The sequence below is a fragment of the Mustela putorius genome, unplaced genomic scaffold (assembly GCF_011764305.1).
Source record: "Mustela putorius furo isolate JIRA1106 unplaced genomic scaffold, ASM1176430v1.1 tig00000480_pilon_pilon_pilon, whole genome shotgun sequence".
Taxonomy (NCBI): Eukaryota; Metazoa; Chordata; class Mammalia; order Carnivora; family Mustelidae; genus Mustela; species Mustela putorius.
In genome coordinates this window covers 497,111-518,775 of record NW_025421397.1, presented here as the reverse complement: position 1 = coordinate 518,775, position 21,665 = coordinate 497,111, and the positions used below count along the sequence as shown (strand labels likewise).

The following is a 21,665-nucleotide window of genomic DNA, read 5'->3' as shown; positions in this document are numbered from 1 at the left end:
GGAGAAGTACCCAAGGCACTGTCTTATTTTCAAATTTTAGACAATGTTAGGTCAATAGGTATGTGTGTATATATATCTATATATATACACACACACATATTATATATATATGTTTTGATCTAACATTGTCAATATGTTTTTGACAATATGTTACCTATTGACCTAACAATATGTGTTTTATATATATATACACATATATATACATGTGTTACCTACTGACCTAACATTGTTTAAATATATATATATATATATATATATATATATATATATATATTAGAGAAAGAGAGAGAAAGAGAGTGCTCAGAGAGGGGAGGAAGGGGCAGAGGGCAAGGGAGAGAGAGACTCCTAAGCAGACTCCATGCTCAGTGCAACGCCCAACTTGGGGCTTGATCTCACAATGCTGAGATCATGACCTGAGCTGAAATCAAGAATTGGACGCTTAACTGAACTAAGCCACTCAGGCACCCCATTAATTTATATTCTTGAAGTAAGATATAATGGCCCACTTTTTTAGAGGGGGAGGGGCAGAGAGAGAAGGAGAATCTTAAAACAGTCTCCACGCCCAGCGGGGAGCCCAAAATGGGGTTCAGTCTCATAATCCTGAGATCATGAGCTGAAAAGAAGAGTCAATGTCAAACAACTGAGCCACCAGGTGTCCCGTGATGCATTTTTAATATGATTTTTTTTCCTGTCTGCTTTTTTTTCTGTTGTATAAACCTTATTTTGTAATGGTTTACTTTTATTTATTTATTTATTTTTAAGATTTTGCTTATTTACTTGACAGACAGAGATCACAAGTAGGCAGAAAGGCAGACAGAGAGAGAGGAGTAAGTAGGCTCCCCGCTGAGCAGGGAGCCCAATGCGGGGCTCAATCCCAGGACCTTGGGATCATAACCTGAGCCGAAGGCAGAGGCTTTAATCCTTTGAGCCACCCAGGTGCCCCAGTGATCGTTTACTTTTATAAATCAATAGCTTCATTCAACACAAATACTTATTAAGACTTCACTGTGAAATTGACATCATTCTCATTATTTTTTCTCTCTGCAATAGATTAGGGTCTGACATTTTATTTTCCTATGAAATCTTAAGAGTTTAAAAAATCACTAATCTTTTGTTACAGTTGTTTTGCCAAGTATGAGAGATAATGAAGTTGAATAGGTTTCACTGTATAGTAGGGGTCAGGAAGCCCATAGTTTACTTCTTATATCAAGGATTTTCTGGTGTTCATATAATCACTGGGCTTTTTTGGCTTTATGTACTTTTTGCTCATTGATATAATTTGTGATAAATGTCTGTCTTAAACCTCAAGCATCATCTTTGGTAAGTGGATAAACTGTGTTTATCATCTAATATAATTCTTTATTTGCTAGGACTTAAATACACCTTCTTAAAAATCATATATTGGGAATGAGTTTAACATATCAACCAAACTAATTTGTAGTGTTTGGTGAAGTCCTGGTTTATTATGTTCAATCCCAAAGTAATAGATTTTGAAAAAAAGAATTTTGCTTAATATATTATAAAATTTCAATGTTTCTTTCTCTCTCTTTTTTTAAGATTTTTATTAATTTATTTGACAGAGATCACAAGTAGGCAGAGAGGCAGGCAGAGAGAGAGAGAGGAGGAAGCAGGCTCCCTGTTGAGCAGAGTGCCTGATGTGAGACTCAATCCCAGGACCCTGGGATCACGACCTGAGCTGAAGGCAGAGGCTTTAACCCACTGAGCCACCCAGGCGCCCCAAAATTTTAATTTTTCTTAATTGGTATAAATATATTGCTATTTCCTCCCACCCTGTTCATGGAAAACCTGCTTTACTTCATTCTTACCAAACATCATTAATAATCGTACCTTTCATTCTCTTTTATGTATTAGATACTCAGTAATACATGTTCATTATTTCTCTGTTAACACTACAATTTTTGTTTATTTTCACCTTTTACCAGTTTCTCAAACAATTAGGTCTACATCCTAACTGGCAGTTTGTTGATGTATATGGAATGGATCCTGAACTCCTTAGCATGGTACCAAGACCGGTGTGTGCAGTGTTACTTCTCTTCCCTATTACAGAAAAGGTAATTGTTGACTAAGATAATAAAGTTGCTGGTAAATGTAATGTTCTCTTTCGATGTTTAATTAAAAACATGCTCTTCTTTAAGAACAGATGACTCCCTTATATAAAATTAAGGAAATCTAAAAGACATCTTAAAGGCCTAATTTTATTAAAGAGATGATATTTAGATTTTGATTTATAGATTGACAATAAAGCGCTGATTTAGATTTTTTTTTTTTTAAAGATTTTATTTATTTGACAGAGATCACAAGTAGGCAGAGAGGGAGGCAGAGAGAGTGAGAGGAGGAAGCAGGCTCCCCATGGAGCAGAGAGCCCGATGTGGGGCTCAATTTCAGGACCCTGGGACCATGACTTGAGCCGAAGGCAGAGGCTTTAACCCACTGAGCCACCCAGATGCCCCCCCTTTTTTTTTTTTTTTTAAAGATTACGCTGAGTTAGATTTTAACTTGACTGGTTTTCTTCTTTTATAAAATATGATTAGTTTGCCTCAGCATGTTTTGATAGCACTTTTAATCACATTTTGTTGTATCTACTTTAGAAATGTAAGGTACTGGAATAATCTTAAATCTGTCTTAGAGAAGGCATGAATAAAGAATATTCACAATTACAGTATATAAAATATGTAATTGTTTCCAATATATGTAAAAAAGAAGTCTTTAAGGAGGTAGGTATAACTAATGACAGGGGTTATATTATTTTCAGAATAAACTCAGTATGTTTGGAAATCATTAAGTTTAAATACAGCTTAATTGGCAGATTTAGGATGTGTTGGGGATTATAATTTGCTTTTCTTAGGGTTCTGTATTTAATTTCATACCTCCATACTTCAGGCCTTTCTTCTAAAATGTCTAGATATATGCATTATGGAGGCAGAAATTTTAAGTTCATTTTATTTTATTTTATTTTTTTAAAGATTTTACTTATTTATCTGACAGAGAGAAAGAGATCACAAGTAGTCAGAGAGGCAGGTAGAGAGAGAAGGGGAAGCAGGCTCCCCACTGAGCAGAGAACCCGATGCGGGGCTCAATTCCAGGACCCTGAGACCACAACCCGAGCCAAAGCCAGAGGCCTAACCCACTGCACCACCCAGGCGCCCCTTTTAAGTTCATTTTAAAACAGCTTTTGAGTTCATATCCTTCTGATTTTTTCTGATTTTTATTTTAAATTTAGAAACAACAGGATGAAGTCAGTAGTTGTGAAAAATGAGGAAGTAAATGGAAAGATGTGGGAGAAGTGAAGTATTGATGACTTGGTAAATACATGCTCAGGTCATCTTATTTTTCAGGAATGAATGGAGCCAGGTCTCACAGTCAGTAAGAATTAGGCTTTGTTCAGTCCTAGAAATTCCTGGATAATTTTCTTTATGCCAAAACTAATTAGCCTCAATTCAATATAAATTAAAAATACTGAAATACTTCTCTTTTCTACTTAAGGTTCTATAAAACAAATTAATTAAGGAAGGGATTTTTATTCATATTTGCTGTTTATAATATAGGAACTCAAAGTTAGAAATTTCTTGTTGATTATCCATTATTAGACTGAACTAGTTTTAATGGTAAGGCTGTAATTATTCTGAAATTTGAGAAGGCATTAGGACGCTTAAGTTTACTCTTAGTCCAGCTTTATTGTAATTAATTAATTTTTTTTTAATTACTAAAATAAGCCAGTAGATAGCTATCCCAGGATAGCTATCCCTTACTCCAATTGTAAGGAACAATAAAAAGAAAAGAAAACAGCTGCTTAAAGCTTAGGATTTCTTAGTTGGTGTGATACAAATGTGAGTTTATGATCTGAATTGGAAATTTCCCAAAACATGGAGTTTAATGATCTATCTTTCTTTTAAAGTTTCTTCTTATTTTTAAAATTTTTTTTTTTTTTTTTAAAGATTTTTTTATTTATATATTTGACAGACAGAGATCACAAGCAGGCAGAGAGGCAGGCAGAGAGAGAGAGAGGAGGAAGCAGGCTCCCTGCTGAGCAGAGAGCCCGACGCGGGGCTCGATCCCAGGACCCCGAGATCATGACCTGAGCCGAAGGCAGCAGCTTAACCCACTGAGCCACCCAGGCGCCCCTATTTTTAAAATTTTTTAATTCACTTTTTAAAGTTAAAGAATAAACTGGATTGGTCTCCTTCATTTAGTGGGTCTTTAGTATTTTTAAAAAAGCCTGTTGTCCTTATCGATTGGACTCTTCATTTAGTAGATCACCAGTACTGAAAAGCTCATTGTGCCTACTGCTAGAAAGAACACAAATTCTCAAATACTGAAGTGGAGAATATAATGGCATCTACCACTTCAGGATCTCTCTTACAATTTGGTATATTCTTATTCCATTCATAAGTGATATATTAAAGTCACTCAAAAGATATCTAGTGGATATTTGAGGAATATGAAGTGTTTCCGGCTTCTGTGTTCTTTTTTCTTTTTAATATTTATTTGAGTGAGAGGGAGAGAGAGAGAGAGAGAGAGTGAAAGAGAGCATGAGCAGAGGGGAGCGGCAGAAGGAGAGAGAAACAGACTCCCCAGTAAGCAGGGAGTCTGATGCAGGGCTCTATCCCAGGACCTCAAGATCACGACCTGAGCCCAAGGCAGGTGCTTAATTGGCTGAGCTACCCAGGCGCCCCTTAAACCTTAAACCTTTTTTTTTTTGTAATCTATCAGAGAGAGAGAATGCACATATGCACATGAGTGGATGGGGAGGGGCAGAGGGAGAGAGAGAATCTAACCAGGCTCTGCCTAGTGCAGAGCCTGACGCTGGGCTCCCTCTCATGGACCTTTAGACCATGAGTTGAGTCAAAATCAGGAGTCACCCAGGTGCCCCTATAAAGTAGATATTTTAAAAACATAAATGAGAATCATATTAATATATATTGACCTAGAACCACCGTATAATCATGGACAAATTTCTGAGTTGGAATATGTAAATCTATTTTGTTCTTTGTAAGTGCTTTATAGTATTCCATTAAGATATGCCATAGTGGGGCGCCTGGGTGGCTCAGTGGGTTAAGCCGCTGCCTTCGGCTCAGGTCATGATCTCGGGGTCCTGGGATCGAGTCCCCATCGGGCTCTCTGCTCAGCGGGAGCCTGCTTCCTCCTCTCTCTCTCTCTGCCTGCCTCTCTGCCTACTTGTGATCTCTCTCTGTAAAATAAATAAATAAAAAATCTTTAAAAAAAAAAAAAAAGATATGCCATAGTATGTTAACCAAACCCCTATTGATGAATAGTTAGAAGTGTCCCAGTTTTATGTTTTTTTTTTAAGATTTTATTATTTATTTTACAGAGAGAGATCACAAGTAGGCAGAGAGGCAGACAGAGAGAGAGAGGAGGAAGCAGGCTCCCTGCTGAGCAGAGAGTCTGATGCGGGACTCGATCCCAGGGCCCTGAGATCATGACCTGAGCCAAAGGCAGCAGCTTAACCCACTGAGCCACCCAGGCGCCCCCCGTTTTATGTTTGATTTCCTTTTTTTTTTTTTTTTTAAGATTTTATTTATTTGACAGAGAGATAGAGAGCACAAGTAGGCAGAATGGCAGGCAGAGGGAGAGGGAGAAGCAGGCTCTCCACAGAGCAGGGAGCCTGATGTGGGACTCAATCCCAGGACCCTGGGATCATGACCTGAGCCAAAGGCAGCCGCTTAACCAACTGAGCTACCCAGGAGCCCCTATGTTCGATTTCTTTTTAATGTATTATTTTCATATTTAGACTATTGACTTTTTTTTAATAGTATGAAGTATTCAGAACAGAAGAGGAGGAAAAAATAAAATCTCAGGGACAAGATGTTACATCATCAGTATATTTCATGAAGCAAACAATCAGCAATGCCTGTGGAACAATTGGACTGATCCATGCTATTGCCAACAATAAAGACAAGATGCACTTTGGTAAATGATTTTATATTACTGTTTATCCCCTCACCCCCACCCAAGTTAAAAGTTAACCTATTGAGCAGTAGGTGGTGCTATAGTTCTCTCTTTTCAAGTATTAAAGGAAACCTTTTCCTCTCTCCTTTCTTTTATAGTGGGAAGTATTGTGTAGAAGAAATACTAATCTTTCCCATTCTTTTATATGACCCATGAACAAACAAAAGCCTATCATTTATCCAAGTTTTCTTACATTCCCAATTTACCAGTGAAGAAGTTTTTACCTGAAAAAGTTAACATGCTTCTAGTATTTTCATGTATCAGTGAGATAGCAAACCTTCTCAATTTGATCTTTTTTAAAATTCTCAGAATCTGGATCAACCTTGAAAAAATTCCTCGAGGAGTCCGTGTCAATGAGTCCTGAAGAACGAGCCAGATATCTAGAGAACTATGACGTCGGTACCTTCTTTCTGTCTCAATCTCAGTTATGGGCAAAGTTTTGTGGGATTGTAGATTCTGTTTGGGGGTTTGTCTTAAAACTATAGTTTTGAGCACTTACGGTTTTTGTTGTGTCATTACCTGAAATATCCATAAATATTGATAAATTGCCACTTTTCTACATCCAGAGCTGAATTAGAGAAAAAAGTTTTATTGACAAATTTTAAAAATGTTTTATGATTGGCTATTGCTTACCATTCCCTATAATATATATATGCCTGCCAATACTCTATTTGTCTTTCACTGGGAATCTGAAACAAGGCTGAAGACCAATGGAAAAAGCAAAAGTTTAATGGTAGATTCTAGACCACACTTTGGTTCTCTTATGCTCTTATTAATGTTTTTGCATGTGTGAAGACACAAGCCATAATCTACTTTTAAATAATTGTACAATTTCGTAGAATTGTTTTAGAGTGGCATTTAAATTTTATTGGCTTTGAAATCTATTTTTCTTTTGAGGTTCTTTTTACCTTTTAGTAACACTATTACATAGATGGTAAATTCTCTAAAATTAGAAGCAGTGTAGTATACAGATTATTTGGCTAGAAAAATGACTTGAACAGAGTTTGTGCCCAGTAAAGTCATTGATTTGATTATGTTGTTTTAGCATTTTTATATACTTCAATTATCTTAATTTTTTTCTTAAAAAAACCTATAGATCTCATAAAATATCTTTATTTTCCACAAAAGTACAATAAACAACATAAAAATCACCAGTAATCCCACCAATGACAGGTAGCCACCATTAGTCATATTTTTTATAGGGAGTATATATGTATATACACAATTTTTTAAAACAAAAATTTGATCACACTGTAATACTGTTTTATAACTTGCTTTTTTCACTTAACTTATCACAAACGTATTACATACCAGTAAGTATATATTTGACATCATCATTTAATGGCTGCATAGCTTTCCATTGAGCAGTATTTTATTTCACCAATAAATTATTGTTGGAAATTTAATATTTTTCCTCTTTATTCACCATTTAAAAAATACTACAAGGTATATTATTGTAGCGAAATCTTTGCAAATATCCTTAATTATATATACTTATGTACAGTTACGTGTAAATCAACTCCTAGAACAGAAATTGCTGGATCCAACAGTTTGCATGTTTTTAAGGCTTTGACACTTACTGCCAAATTGCCATTCATAAAGGTAATTTCACCCCAAATTTACTACTTTTGCCCATTTTCTTCATCTTTGCTAATAGTGGGTATTGTAAGGGCTTTTTTTTTTTAAGTTCAGAAAGCTAAAATCTCTAGTTTCTGATAAGTGCATGCTTTTTGCTCCCCATTTGAAACTGCTGACTGAAGCTGCATGATTAAGCATAACTATAGCCAGAGCTGCAGAGGAGCATGTAACCTGGAGAAACAGATGAGATAAGCTTTTTCCGTCTCTATCTGTGAGGTGCTTACTTTATTCTAGTCCCAGTTGAATAAAGTGTTAAGGTGTCAGTTCTTTTTCTTTTTTTTTAAAGATTTTATTTATTTATTTGACACAGATTACAAGTAGGCAGGGAGATAGGCAGAGAGAGAGGTGGAAGCAGGCTCCCCACTGAGAATGAGAACCTGATTCGGGGCTCGATCCCAGGACCCTAGGATCATGACCTGAGCCAAAGGCAGAGGCTCAACCCACTGAGCCACCCAGGCGCCCTAGTGCCCAAGACGTCAGTTCTAACAAATAATTTAAATGACTCCCACTTCACATCTGGAAATGACAAGTAATCAGATCGTCTCTTTCCTAAGTCTTCAGGGATTTGTGTGTTGGAAAGTAGAGAATTCATTTGGTTACCCAGAAATCATTCTTTAATATTAAACTCTTCCTAATTTTCTTCCAATTTGTTATCTCTTAACAAAGCTTAAGGTGTTAGAATTTAGCATTGTTGTTTTCTTTTAAAAATTTGGATATAATCATTTTTTCCAGTTAATATCTTGTGTTCTTATTACAGGCTATTCGAGTCACTCATGAGACCAGTGCCCATGAAGGTCAGACTGAGGTATTTCACATTTTTCAAAACTTTTCTTGCCCTGTGTACGTTTAACCCTGGTGTTGTTGTGTGGCATGTAGTTTTAGAAAATCACTTGGACATATTTTTTCCTTAGAGGGAATCTGCTTATGTAAAACTAGTCATGAAGTAGCTCAAGAACATGTATCAATAAGCTGTTAATAGGCACTTTGATATTGGCCATCACAGTTTGATCATTTAGAAGGATTGCAGACTGTGGGCGGGTTGCAGCTTCCTTATTAGATTCTTCCTACTTGTGCAAGTGATTTGAGAAAAATACCTGCGTGATAGTACAAGCAGATGAACCTGTAGGATTTTCCAGACTTTTAATCATGCCCAACCTCCAGCAAAAAGCCCCATCATTCTCTTTGCTCACAAAATTTGTTTGGGGGCAAAAAGATTTCTGCCATCTTCATTCTCATAGTAGTTCTTTACCTGGGTCACCTCTCCTCTCCTTATTTTTGTCTCTCTCTCTCTCTTTTTTTTTTCTTTTTTTTCTTCTCTTGGTTTCTCTCATTCTCTCATTCCCTCTCCATTTCTTTTCCTTCCCTACAAGCCTCATGTTCCTACTCTTGGAGGAAGTTTGTCAAAAGGTATTTTAGTCAAAACAAGTAGAGTTTAATTAAAGTCGTTTGGTAAATTTATAACACATTTAAGTGCTAACACCAGAGAATTAGAGATTTTCTTTTCTCTTATCCATGTGTGACTTGAAACCAGGTTTTTTCACATACAGAGATCCTATTGCCTTTGTGCTTTAACAATACTTGGAAAAATACTTGAAAAATATCTGATCTAAAAATACTGTTCTTAAATATAGTTACTATCTCCAAAAAGGGGTTTTTAGTTTTTTGTTTGTTTTTTTTTTAAGGAGAAAATGATTCAATACTGTAATATAACTGCAGTTTTTCATAGATTATACTGGATAACTGAGTGTTTAGAATAAAGCTGTCTAGGAATTTAAACACTAATTTTCCCTATAGTGATATTATAACATCTTGGTTGCTCTCAAATTCTGTTTTCAGGGGTGTAGAATATTGCTTTTTGACTAAGTTTATGCACACATACACATACACACACACACAGCATGTTACATGACTGTAACACTAGATTGGAAATTAATGAAATGCTCCTTTTTTTAATTGCTTTGTATAATCCTAAGCATGTTCTTCATCTTCATTATGCTTTGCTTTCTTGTTGGTAAACTTATAGTATTAAAATTAGCAATGATGATGATCAGCATGAGATTATTATAAAATATGAAGACAGTAATTTATAGTAGAGCTATTAAATGCTTTAATACATGTTTACTTCAAAAAGTTTTCTCTGCGATACCTTCTTTTGCCTTCTTTTTCATGGCTTTATCCATGTCATGCTTCAGTAATTGTTTTTAGATGATGTTCACAGTTTTTTCCAGACCTAAATTCTACTTTTCTTCATCTTAATTTTTTTTAATTTTCTTCATCTTTTTTTTTTTTTTTTTAGATTTTATTTATTTATTTATTTGATAGAGAGAGAGAGAGAGGAGAGACAGCGAGAGAGGGAACACAAGCAGGGAGAGTGGGAGAGGGAGAAGGAGGCTTCCTGCTGAGCACGGGGCTTGATGCAGGACTTGATTCTAGGACCCTGGGATCATGACCTGAGCCGAAGGCAGACGCTTAATGACTGAGCCACGCAGGCACCCCTCCACTTTACTTCATCTTAATCTTAAACTTTTAGATATTACCTAAATGACCTGAATGACCACCAATATTTTAGAATGCACTCGTCCTTGTGCATTATGTTGTACTTTCAACTTTTTCTTCCCTTTATTCTTCCTGTTTCTTATAATAGTTGCATCATACATTTTCCCCATTATCACTAATCGAATACGAATTTATTTCATTTCTTCCTAGAAGATCAGCTTCTTATGTAGATTTTCAATCTTAATCTTTATTTTGATATTTATTCCTTTTTACATTGTTCTCCTGGATTACTTTTCCTGAATTGTAACTTGATTATTGTGGGTACTCAGATTTTTCTGTTTTGTGGGTTTTTTTGTGTGTGTGTGTGTGTGATTTTCAAGGTGAGGTGGGGATAGAAGTTAGGATTTTCTGGACAGCTTTTTCTAAATTTACTCTCAGAAAATTAATTGCTTTTGGTCATTTTGCATCTCCTATAGTTGAGGATCACTGCTTGAGTGACCCTATTTTTTTACGTATACTATATACCCAAAGTGTATTGGGTGAAAAAACGAAAAGTGTTTGAGAACCATTCCCCAAGCATATATAATAAATTTCAACTTCTTTAGCCTAGCTGTATTCAAGGTTTTCCCAGCCCTATCCTTCCAACTTTTCATCAGTGTTTTCTCTTTAAATATTTCTCTCTGGCCATCCCTCACTTAATTGTTGTTATGCTTTACCTCTTGCAGTATACCCCTACTAAAAAAATTCCTTTGTCAATCTCTGTTTTCCCTAATTCTACCCATTCTTCAAGATTTGGCTTAAATACTACCTTCTGCATGAAACAATCCATTCCTTCTATTGGCTTTTTTTTTTTTTTTTTAATTTATCTAACAGACAGAGATCACAAGGAGGCAGAGAAGCAGGCAGAGAGAGAGGAAGGCTCCCTGCTGAGCAGACAGCCCGATGTGGGGCTCGATCCCAGGACCCTGGGATCATGACCTGAGCCGGAAGCAGAGGCTTTAACCCACTGAGCCACCCAGGCACCCCTCTATTGGCTCTTTTATATGACTTCTATTATTTGCATTTAGCTATTTTCATTTATTTAAGATGTATACTTTTTCACTTTTTCTCCCTACATTTTAACAGCCCTGAAATTAGGATGTAATTTTACAGTTAATGTTGTAATTTACTTGCTTAGCTGTGCATAAAATGTGACACATCACATAACGACTAGTACCTTATATTTGATGAAATGGGGTGTCATATCTACTGTATTACTGTGGCTCTTAGACCTAGGATTGGTATCTGGTTCATTTGGATCTGCTCCAAAATACCCAACACCATCCCTTGCACGTGGGCACCACACATACTTATTATTTCACCATAATTCCCTTAGAACTATCTTTAGTGATGTAAGAACTAAACAGCAACAACAACCCCCCCATCCTTGTTTTTTTCCATAGTTCTCTGTGTAAACAAGATATACCCATTAGCCATTTTTCTTCAATAGGGCACTACTCTCATTTTGGGAAGGGTTCAGTTCTTTGCTGTGTGGAGCTGTTTTGTGCATTCCATGGTGGACTATAAATTACTGTATTTTAGTCACTATTTTATTGACTCCCAGTCACTGAGGAAACAAAAACCCACAGCATACATTTTCAAATCCAGTCTGAACCAGCTTAAAACATTTGCCCCAGATACTATTTTTGTGATTGTCTCATTTAAGGTTCATCTGCCAAGATGGACGTAAGAGTTTTTGACATATTATTGTCTCCATTGTCTCTGTATTCTAGCACACTGGTTTTTGTCAGTTCCTGGAAAACAACTAAGTCTTTAAGATTCATATTTGTTTGCTTGGGCTGCCATAACAAAATATCAAAGACTGGGTGGCCTAAGCAACAGAAATTTATTTTCTCACAGTTCTGGAGGCTAGAAGTCAATATCATGGTGCCATCAGGGTTGGTTTCTGGTGAGCCTCTCTTCCTGGCTTGTAGATGGGTATTTGTGTCCTTACCTGGCCTTTCCTCTGTGTGCATATGGAGAGAGGGAGAGAGAGAGAGAGAGAGAGAGAGAGAGAGAGATTGATTGATCTGTCCATCGATGGAGTGATCTCTGGTATCTTCTCCTCTTCTTGTAAGGACACCAGTCCTATCCAGTTGGATCCCACATTATTAACCTCAATTATGCCCCCGAAGACCCTAACTCCAGTTGGGGGTCAGCACTTCAACATGAGCATTTTGGGGGAATGCAGTTCATCTGTAATACCATCTTAGTGCTTTCCATTGATTCAGTACTCTTCTGGAAATATCCCTCCTATCTGTGTAGTTAGCACCTTATCTGTGAGGTCGCTTCTTAAAAGTCATTTTTTCAAAGAGGCTTTTCTTTTATCACTGTTAAATATATTCACTTCTGAATTTTCTGTCATAAAATCCTATTTATTTTCTTCATGGAACTTTTAAGTGATTTGTAATAAGGTGTTTTGTTTATTTGTTTTTTGTTTACTTACTAGACTATAAGCCCCATGTGGTCATGGGCCTTGTTTGTCCCATTCACCTTGAATACCCAGGACAGTGCTTGGCATGTGTAGGCATATATGAGAAATTGCATATACAGGATATAGGTTTGTATGCTGACTCCACTACTTTGTAGCTCAGACAAGATACTTTCCACAGCCGTAAAGTGGAAACAGTAGCATCTACTCTATGGGATTGCTGTGAAGTTGGATGGGTTAATCAGGTAAAGTGTTTAGAATAGTTCTTGGCATGTAACGGACCTTCAGTAAATATTAGGTGGTAATTTTATTAGGCATTCAGAAAAATGAATATGGATGGTGGAGGATGAGGCTCTAATATGGTCCAGATGAGGCAGAGGAAGAAGTAATAAGGTTAAGCTCGATCAAGGAGGGGCTTGGATTTTATAGGCAATGGGGAGTCACCAAAGATGGTGCATTGAGTTTTCAGCATATCGGGTTTAAGGTGAATTTATGAGTCATCTGTGTAGAAGTTATATATGGAGCCTAAAGCTTCGGGGAGATACCTGAAATCTTTTGTATTTGGGTAGTAGTTAGAACCTTGAGAATTCTATAGAGGGAGAATAGTGGTGGACCACAATAAATCCCAGGACATGTTGGTGTTAAAGGAAGTGGTTAGAGGAAGAGGAGACAGTAATAATATGTAATCGCAATGGTAGTCGTCATTGACATCGTTGGTACTCTGTCAGAACATGTTCATGGAAGTAGGACAGGCAGGAGCCTTAGTGCATGTAGAGATTTGTAGACTAAATGAGAGATCAGTAAGTCAAACCAACCAGATGCAATAGTGTTTTCAGAAGATTGGCCTTAATATGCTACTATTGGCCAGTTGTCTGTTTTCTTGTATGGTTTTCCCTCTCCCACCATCCCACCATAATACTGAGGCATACTTAGGCATACTAAATTTCTAACCCAGAAATTTAGACAGTAGCCCCACCTCACTTATGTTTCATTAACCTATACTGAAAATTATTGCTTTCATTTTTCACTTAAGATAAAAGAACAATGAGCTATGAGGAACTTAAATAATGTGTTTTTAAAATTGTGAACAAGTATCAGTGATACAAAAATGGAAGCAATCTACAAGTCCAATGTGAAGAAAAGAAAAAAATCCAAAAAGGTATTTAATTTGCCTTTAAACTGTACTTTTATTTTGTTGCTGCTTATCTAAAAAGCACTTTCTAAAGTTTGTCATTTGTCCATATTAGTCTGGGAGCCAGTCCAGATAAAAGTAGAGATCTTCTGACTTTTTACAAAAGAATAAATTTATTTTACTGCTCAGAACCCTCCATTCAAGTTTATAATAATAAAGAAAAGTAATAGAAGGTGGCACTGTTGTTTTATTTATGGTTTTAAATAAGCATGCCAATATGGAAAGTGTAGCAAAAATGCTTTTTGATATATATATATATATATATATATATATATATATATATATATATATATAAAAGATAAATTTTAAAGAAAAGATTGGAAGTATATATATATATATATATACTTCCAATCTTTTCTTTAAAATTTATCTTTTTTTTAAGATTTTATTTATTTTATTTGAGCGACAGAAATAGCGAGAAAGAGCACAAGCAGGGGGAACAGATGGCAGAGGAAGAAGCAGGCTCTCCGCTGATCAGGGAGCCCAATATAGGGCTCAATCTCGGGATCCTGGGATCATGACCTGAGCTGAAGGCAGACACCCAACTGATTGAGCCACCCAGGTGCCCCCTCCTTTTTTTTTTTTTTTTTTTTTTTTTTTTTTGAGAGAGGCAATTGGGAGAGTCAAAGGGAGAGTGGGAGAGAGAATCTTAAGCAGGCTTCATGCCTAGCATGGAAGCTGACTTGTGGCTTGATCTCACAACCCTGAGATCATGACCTGAGCTGAAATTAAGAATTGGATGCTTAACTATGGGAGTCACCCAGGCACCCCTTTAAAATTTATCCTTTTTTTTTTTTGTAAGATTTATTTATTAGAGAGAGAGAATATGTTTGTACAAGTTGGGGTAGGGGGAAAGGTGGAGAATGGAAGGAAAGAATCACAAGTAGATTCCATACTGAGTTCAGAACTCACTCCAGGGCTTGATCTCATGACCCATGGGATCATAACCTTAGCTGAAACCAAGAGTCAGATGCCTCTCAGGTACTCCCCTTTTAAATTTATCTTTTAAACAGTTAAGGAGCAGCTGGATGGCTCAGTCAGTCGGGTGTCCCTTCAGCTCAGGTCATGATCTCAGGGTTCTGGGATGGAGCCTACACAGTGGGGAGTCAGCTTCTCCCTTTTTCTTTGCATCTCCCTCTGCCGTTCCCCCTGCTTGTGCATGTGTGTGTGCGCGTGTGCGCATGCTCTCTCTCTCTCTCTGCATCAAATAAATAAAGAAATGAAATCATCAAAAAGAATCTTCAAAAATCTTCAAAAAAAGATCAAAAGATTTTGTGGGATTTTTTTTTCTTTATATTTTATCTTTATATCTTTATCTTTTATTTTTATCTTTATCTTATTTTTATTTTATCTTTATCTTTATATTCTATCTCTTCTTGTCTCTTCAAGACCTCCTCATAAAAAATTCTTTGTGGCTGTGTACTATCATGTGAATGAATCATAATTTACTTTGCATTTTTTTAAACTTTGGATATTTGTTTTGTTTTCAGTTTTTCAAGTTAAAACTATAATTTCATTAAATATCTTTATTCAAGTATTCATTCTAGGTTCTTTAAGTTACTTTTAGGTAGAATATTGAGACAAAGGGATGAACGTTAAGATTTTTGTTAGAGAATATAAAATTGTCTTTCTTTCATTTGATCAACCACATAACCTGTCTGAGCACCTATAATGCCAGGCACTGTTCTAGGAGCTGCATGTACAAAGATGAATAAAACACATTTTGTGTCTTTAAGGATCTCTCATTTCAGTGGAGATAGCCTCAAAAATAACCCTTGCCAGGGTTAAATTCTATTTTTAAATTTTAGCATGTGTGATAGAGGAAAATAATAAGTGTGATTGCTAATGACAGTTCAAAGATCTTTAGGAAAAGTTTACAGAATGAATTTAAATTGTGAAATTAAATTGTAATTTATTTATGATGAAATATGTAATAATATATTCTGGTTAGTGTTGTTGTCCTGTAAGAGGAAGTTTAAGGTTAGGTAAGGTAAGCAAAGGGTAACTTGTGATTTCAGGTATGCATTCATATATGTATACATAGTTTAAAATGTGTGTGTGTGTGTATTTAATTTGCTTTTTGGCCCAATCAGTGCAGACTGTCAGTGGAGGAAAACAGTGTCAGGTTTCATTTTCATTATTGTAGAAGTATGGTTTCCATGGTTTCATTTTACTCTGCAGTACAGTTTTGAATGATTTTGATTATGTTAGAATTGGAGTCAATTAAGATATTCACATTTATTTCTCTTCTTTAAGGTTTTTTTCTTTCCTGTCTTTGAAAGAAGCTAAACCAATTAGGAAGAAACTTAGTTCTTATATAATGTACAGTTTAAGTTCTCTATATTCTTGGAAGAATCAGATGGAAACAAATGGAACTCTGGTGAAAAGTATGCTTTTTAAGTTGTATAGTCCACTTTTGTTAAGAAACCTGAAATTGGCACTTTCTGATTTTTTTTCTACATTTACTTTCCGCACCTCATTTTCTTTATTCCATTCCAACAAGACTTAAGGTTAATCTTTTGGGCAACTTCATTTTATTTCATTCTTAAAATTGAGAAATTCTCTGTAACACCTATCCTAACTTCTTATACTTTTGCCTCCATCTCTTCTCCATCTCCATCTTTTTTTATTGCTGTCATTCCTTCTGCATATCATTACCCAGATAGAGGCATGATTCAAAAGTATATGTAAAGTTGAGTGGAGGAGCTGAATTTGAGGGAGGGAGTACAAATTAGATTTATTCATAATTGGGAAAATGTTATTGGAGTGGTTCTTTTCATTCCTCTATTTTCTTTTCTTTTTATTTTTTTTAATTTAAATTCAGTTTAGTTAACATAAAGTCTGTTACTAGTTTCAGGGGCAGAATTTAGGGATTCATCAGTTGCATGTAATACCCAGTGCTCATGACATCACGTGCCCTCCTTAATGCCCATCACCCAGTTACCCCATCCTCGCACCCACACCCCCTCCAGCAACCCTCAGTGTGCTCCCTGTAGTCAAGAGTCTCTTATGGTTTGCCTCCCTCTCTGTTTTTACCTTTTTTTTCCTTCCCTTCCCCTATGTCCAACTGTTCTTTTCTTAAGTTCCACATATGAGTGAAATCATATGGTATTTGTCTTTCTCTGACTGACTTATTTCACTTACCATAATACCTTCTAGTTCCATCCACATCATTGCACATGGCAAGATTTCATTCTTTTTGATGGCTAAGTAATACTCAAACACTAACACCATGTCTCCAATCATGTAATCAGTCATTTGCTATCACTAAAAAATGATTATAGATAGATTAAATTAGTTGTTGAAGGGTAAGAAATGTAATTACTACTCTATCCTGTTTATGCTTTTCTTCCTCCCTTCTTAGGTTAACAAGTGCTTTGCCCTAAAGTGGATCAAAATATTCTTTTCTTTCTTCATCCTCTTATTTATTGGTTTTTGGTTTTTGTTTTTTTTTTGGACAATATGAGGGTTTTGGAAATAGAGATATTAAGCTATTACTTATTTTAAAAGAAAATTCTTAGACTGAACTCAGGAATGTACTCTTTCAGATCTGACTGGCCCTAACCCTTTGTGTAAAAATGTCTTCAGCAATAAACTAGAGTTAAGGTTAGGTTTGGGATGGTGAGGTTTTTCTGTTTGTTTTGTTTTAAACCATATCTTTCCAAAATGGAGGATAATGCTAGGATTTAAGATTCTTTTCGTTTGTAATAAATGAAAACCTATTCTCACATTGCCCCAAAAAAAAAAGGATTTCTGAGAATTCATTTGGCCAGCTTAACAATGGTAAGGTTGAATTTAATAGGACATGTACAGATATAAGTCATTATTTTAATAGAGATTTCTGCCATGGAGAATTATAAATTGAAGTGAGAAAACACAGTTGTTAAAACCAATAGAGGAGGGGCGCCTGGGTGGCTCAGTGGGTTAAGCCTCTGCCTTCGACTCAGGTCATGATCTCAGGGTCTTGGGATTGAGCCCCACATTGGGCTCTCTGCTCAGTGAGAAGCCTGCTTCCCTCCTCTCTTGGCCTGTCTCTCTGTCTACTTGTGATTTCTCTCTGTCAAATAAATAAATAAATTCTTAAAAAAAAAAAACCAATAGAGGAAAAGTCTTTTAAGACATTCTTAAATGTGGCCATCTTGATTTATTAGGTGAGCAAAATGAATACATTTGCTATTATGCAGATTTTCCATGGACTATATGGTGGTATTTTGTGTATTTTGATATCTAGCCCATGTTTCACTTTGACTGCTTTGACTGGATACTCCTAGGAAAGTTTGCATCTTTTGCAATCTTTGAATCTGGTTTTACTTTCCTATTTTAAATTTGGACCTTACATTTAGTGTAATCCAATGTATTGTATGGATAGTTACTAAAAAAATCTACAGAACTCCATTTAGAATTAGTTTATGATTTTTTATTTTAAACTTTTCAAGTTTTATATATGCATATGTGTTCTCATGCATGTGCACACATGTGCTCATACCTGTATGCACACACATTTATATTTTACTTCTTTTCATAGCATTTGGCAGCCCTAGGGAAGTTCCTAATTCTTTTTCTGTCCGTAGGCCATTTTTTTAAACTCAGTGGTATTTCTAACATCTGAAAGAACGTATATCTGAAAGGATATACATTCAGGAAATAACTATGAAATTTGATTGTGATCAAGTACAAATTTTATCAATCGGTCGATAAAAGGAATCATGATTTCTAATGATCATATAATGAGAAGCTAAAATTATTTTTAGAAGTTGAATTTCATTTTTTTTTTAGTATTTTATTCCAATTTCTACCCTGTGAAGAGAAGGAGATACTGTGAAGAGAGTGCACATTGTTGTCTACTAGACATGCACAGATATCAGAGAGCCCGATGCAGGGCTCGATTCCAGGACCTTGAGATCATGACCCAAGCTGAAGGCAGAGGCTTTAACCTGCTGAGCCACCCAGGCGCCCCCAGATATAGGTTTTAAAGCCAAAAAATTCTCGCTGTGAGGTGACTGGGATGCTTGGAGTTAGGCATCATTTTGGGTGCCGCAGTGTTAATTGAGGAAGTTTTCTTTGTAACTCTTTAGTGTCATTTATAGGTGAATAAAAATAGAAATTGAGGTGCTTAGTAGCTTCCAAATATTCTCATCTTCTTTTTTTTTTTTTTTTTTAAGATTTTATTTATTTATTTGACAGACAGGGATCACAAGTAGGCAGAGAGGCAGGCAGAGAGACAGAAAAGAGGAAGCAGGCTCCCCGCTGAGCAGAGAGCCCAATGTGGGGCTCGATCCCAGGACCCTGAGATCATGACCTGAGCCGAAGGCAGAGGCTTACCCACTGAGCCACGCAGGTGTCCCTATTCTCATCTTCTTAATTCTTACTGCTTTTGAAAGTATGTTTGCCATCTTATTTTAATGATTAGTATAGTTATACTGTACTAATCCTCTAAATTCCTTAAGATTCATATATGTTACCCCATTTTATTGGTGGAAAATCTGAGAAATTACGTGTTCAAGGTCACATAGCTAGTAAGTAACCATGATTTGAAGGCAACACAATGTGTACGTAAATCAAAATCCTAACACAAAAAAGAAGAAAGGGAGGATTTTTAATTTTAAAGATTTGTTTTTATCCTAAAAGCAAACTTAAATACAGCTAATAATTTTTTATTTAAATTCAGTTAATTAATATATAGTGTATTATTTGTTTCAGAGGTAGAGTTTAGAGATTCATCAGTCTTAAACACTCAGTGCTCATTATATCACGTAACCTCCGTAATGTCCATCACCAAATGACCCCGTTCCCCTCCAGCAACCCTGGAGGTTTGTCTCCCTCTCTGATTTCTTCTTCTGCTTTTCCTTCCTTTCTCCTTTGCTTCTCTGTTTTATTTCTTAAATTCCACATGTGAGTGAAACCATATGATAATTGTCTTTCTCTGATTGACTTATTTCTACAGCCAATTAATACAAATATGTAATGTATTATAACTGTCCAGAATGTGCTGAATACTTTATTCCTTGTTACCCCTATATCTAAGTTAGCTCTTAGTAGATATTTCCTTATATTAAACATAAAATCTCACCCATAAACCAAGATAGTCTTTTGATTATCATATCATGTATATTTCAGAAAACAGTAATTATTTTAAGTATCTACCAGCTAATGATCCCTTCATGTTCAGAAAATTACATGGTTATAATGATATTTTTCTTAATAATAGGATGCCCATTAAAATGAGAAGATGTTTTGGGTGTAAGCCAAAATCTACTTCATTTATTTTAGCATTTTAGAATAATTCAGATTTGAGCACTTAAATAACCTACCAAACCCTGATTTCTTTTCCTTTTTTTTTTTTTTAAGATTTTATTTATTTATTTGACAGAGATCACAAGTAGGCAGAGAGGCAGGCAGAGAGAGGGGGGAAGCAGGCTCCCCGCAGAGCAAAGAGTCCGATGTGGGGCTCGATCCCAGGACCCTGGAATCACGACCCGAGCCGAAGTCAGAGGCTTTAACCCACTAAGCCACCCAGGTGCCCCCAAACCCTGATTTCTTAATAGACAAATTCTTTTAGGCAGACCCCTTGTCCCCTTTTTTAAAAATGTCTGTATCATTTCTTTTTAGCCTTTATAGTATTTTTAATTCCTTGGTTAATGTTAAACAGTTTAAATCTTTTTTTCTTTTTTTAAAGATTTTAATTGTTTATTTGACAGACAGAGATCACAAGTAGGCAGAGAAGCAGGCAGAGAGAGAGGAGGAAGCAGGCTCCCTGCTGAGCAGAGAGCCCAATGTGGGGCTTGATTCCAGGACCTGGGCTCATGACCTGAGCCAAAGGCAGAGACTTTAACCCACTGAGCCACCGAGGCGCCCCTAATGTTAAACAGTTTAAAGAATAGTCTTCATTTTTCCTACACACAGAGGCGTGTTTTAGTTGAAAGAAGGTAATTTTCCTTTTTAAAGGGACACACACTCTCCACCTTTTTATTAAAGGTTTCGATCATTTCTTTTTAGTCTTCATGTTATTTCTATTTTTTTTTATTATTATTAAACAGTTTAAGGAGCAATTGACTCATTTTCTCATATACAAGGTAACATGCATGTTACCTGTGAAGGAAAAGTAATTTGGCCTCGTAGGACCCAGGAATTTTGGTTCTGGGTTTTTTCTTTTCTTTTTCTTTTTTCTTTTTTTTTTCTGAACTATTTATAAGTTTTGGAAAACAAATTCTTGAATTGTGCTTGGAGAATACAGATAAAGATAATAATAGATTTCCCTCTCTAAATCAGATAAATTAGTTGACAATTGATGGGTGAGTGGATTTGTATGTAATGAGAACACTGAATTTAGAGCCAGGAGTCATGTGTTCTGCGTTTCGCTTTGACGGTCACTAGTTGAATGCTGTGGGCAAGTCAGTTGAGTCCTTTTGCTTCTGAATATTAAAAAACCCCAACATTGTCATGATATACTCACTCTCTGTATTTTATTTTATTATTTTTTTGGTGTTTTATTTTTAACTCTGAGGCTTTAAGTCGAAATGAGAATGCTTATAAATCTCTTAAAATGAATGTTTATACCTAATTCTAATTTATTAAATTCCTAAGAGTTTTGCAAAGAGCAAAACATTTACTCTGCTTTTAAAATGCCTGGGGTTCTGAAAAGTCTATTCTAGATGTTTCCAAACATCATGTAATAAAGAGATAGATTTATAGTATATGCAAAGTGTTCTATATACATAGGTACATTATATGGTTGCATTACCCACACAGCAGAGGGGATGCAGGTTCAATGTTAAAGTCCTGGCAGGTGTTGATGTTTTTAGTAATTTTAGTGAAATACGTAATTTTTAGCAATTTTGGATTCCTCTACCAGAACTGAAAAACCGAGGGAATGAGCTCTTT

At 35.9% G+C, this 21,665-nt stretch overlaps 1 protein-coding gene across 5 annotated transcripts in view; it reads left to right on the top strand.

The window, feature by feature from the left end:
• Positions 1–21,665, top strand: part of UCHL3 (ubiquitin C-terminal hydrolase L3) — a 59,075-nt gene that overhangs the window by 7,037 nt on the left and 30,373 nt on the right. For 4 of the 5 annotated variants that reach the window (XM_004754395.3, XM_004754397.3, XM_004754396.3 and 1 more), the window contains exons 3-6: positions 1,944–2,072; positions 5,793–5,949; positions 6,298–6,383; positions 8,384–8,431. In XM_004754395.3, coding sequence (XP_004754452.1) covers positions 1,944–2,072; positions 5,793–5,949; positions 6,298–6,383; positions 8,384–8,431 — 420 coding nt within the window. Of the gene's footprint in view, positions 1–1,938; positions 2,073–5,792; positions 5,950–6,297; positions 6,384–8,383; positions 8,432–21,665 lie in introns of all 5 variants that reach the window. The other variant, XM_013057212.2, reaches the window with a different exon arrangement.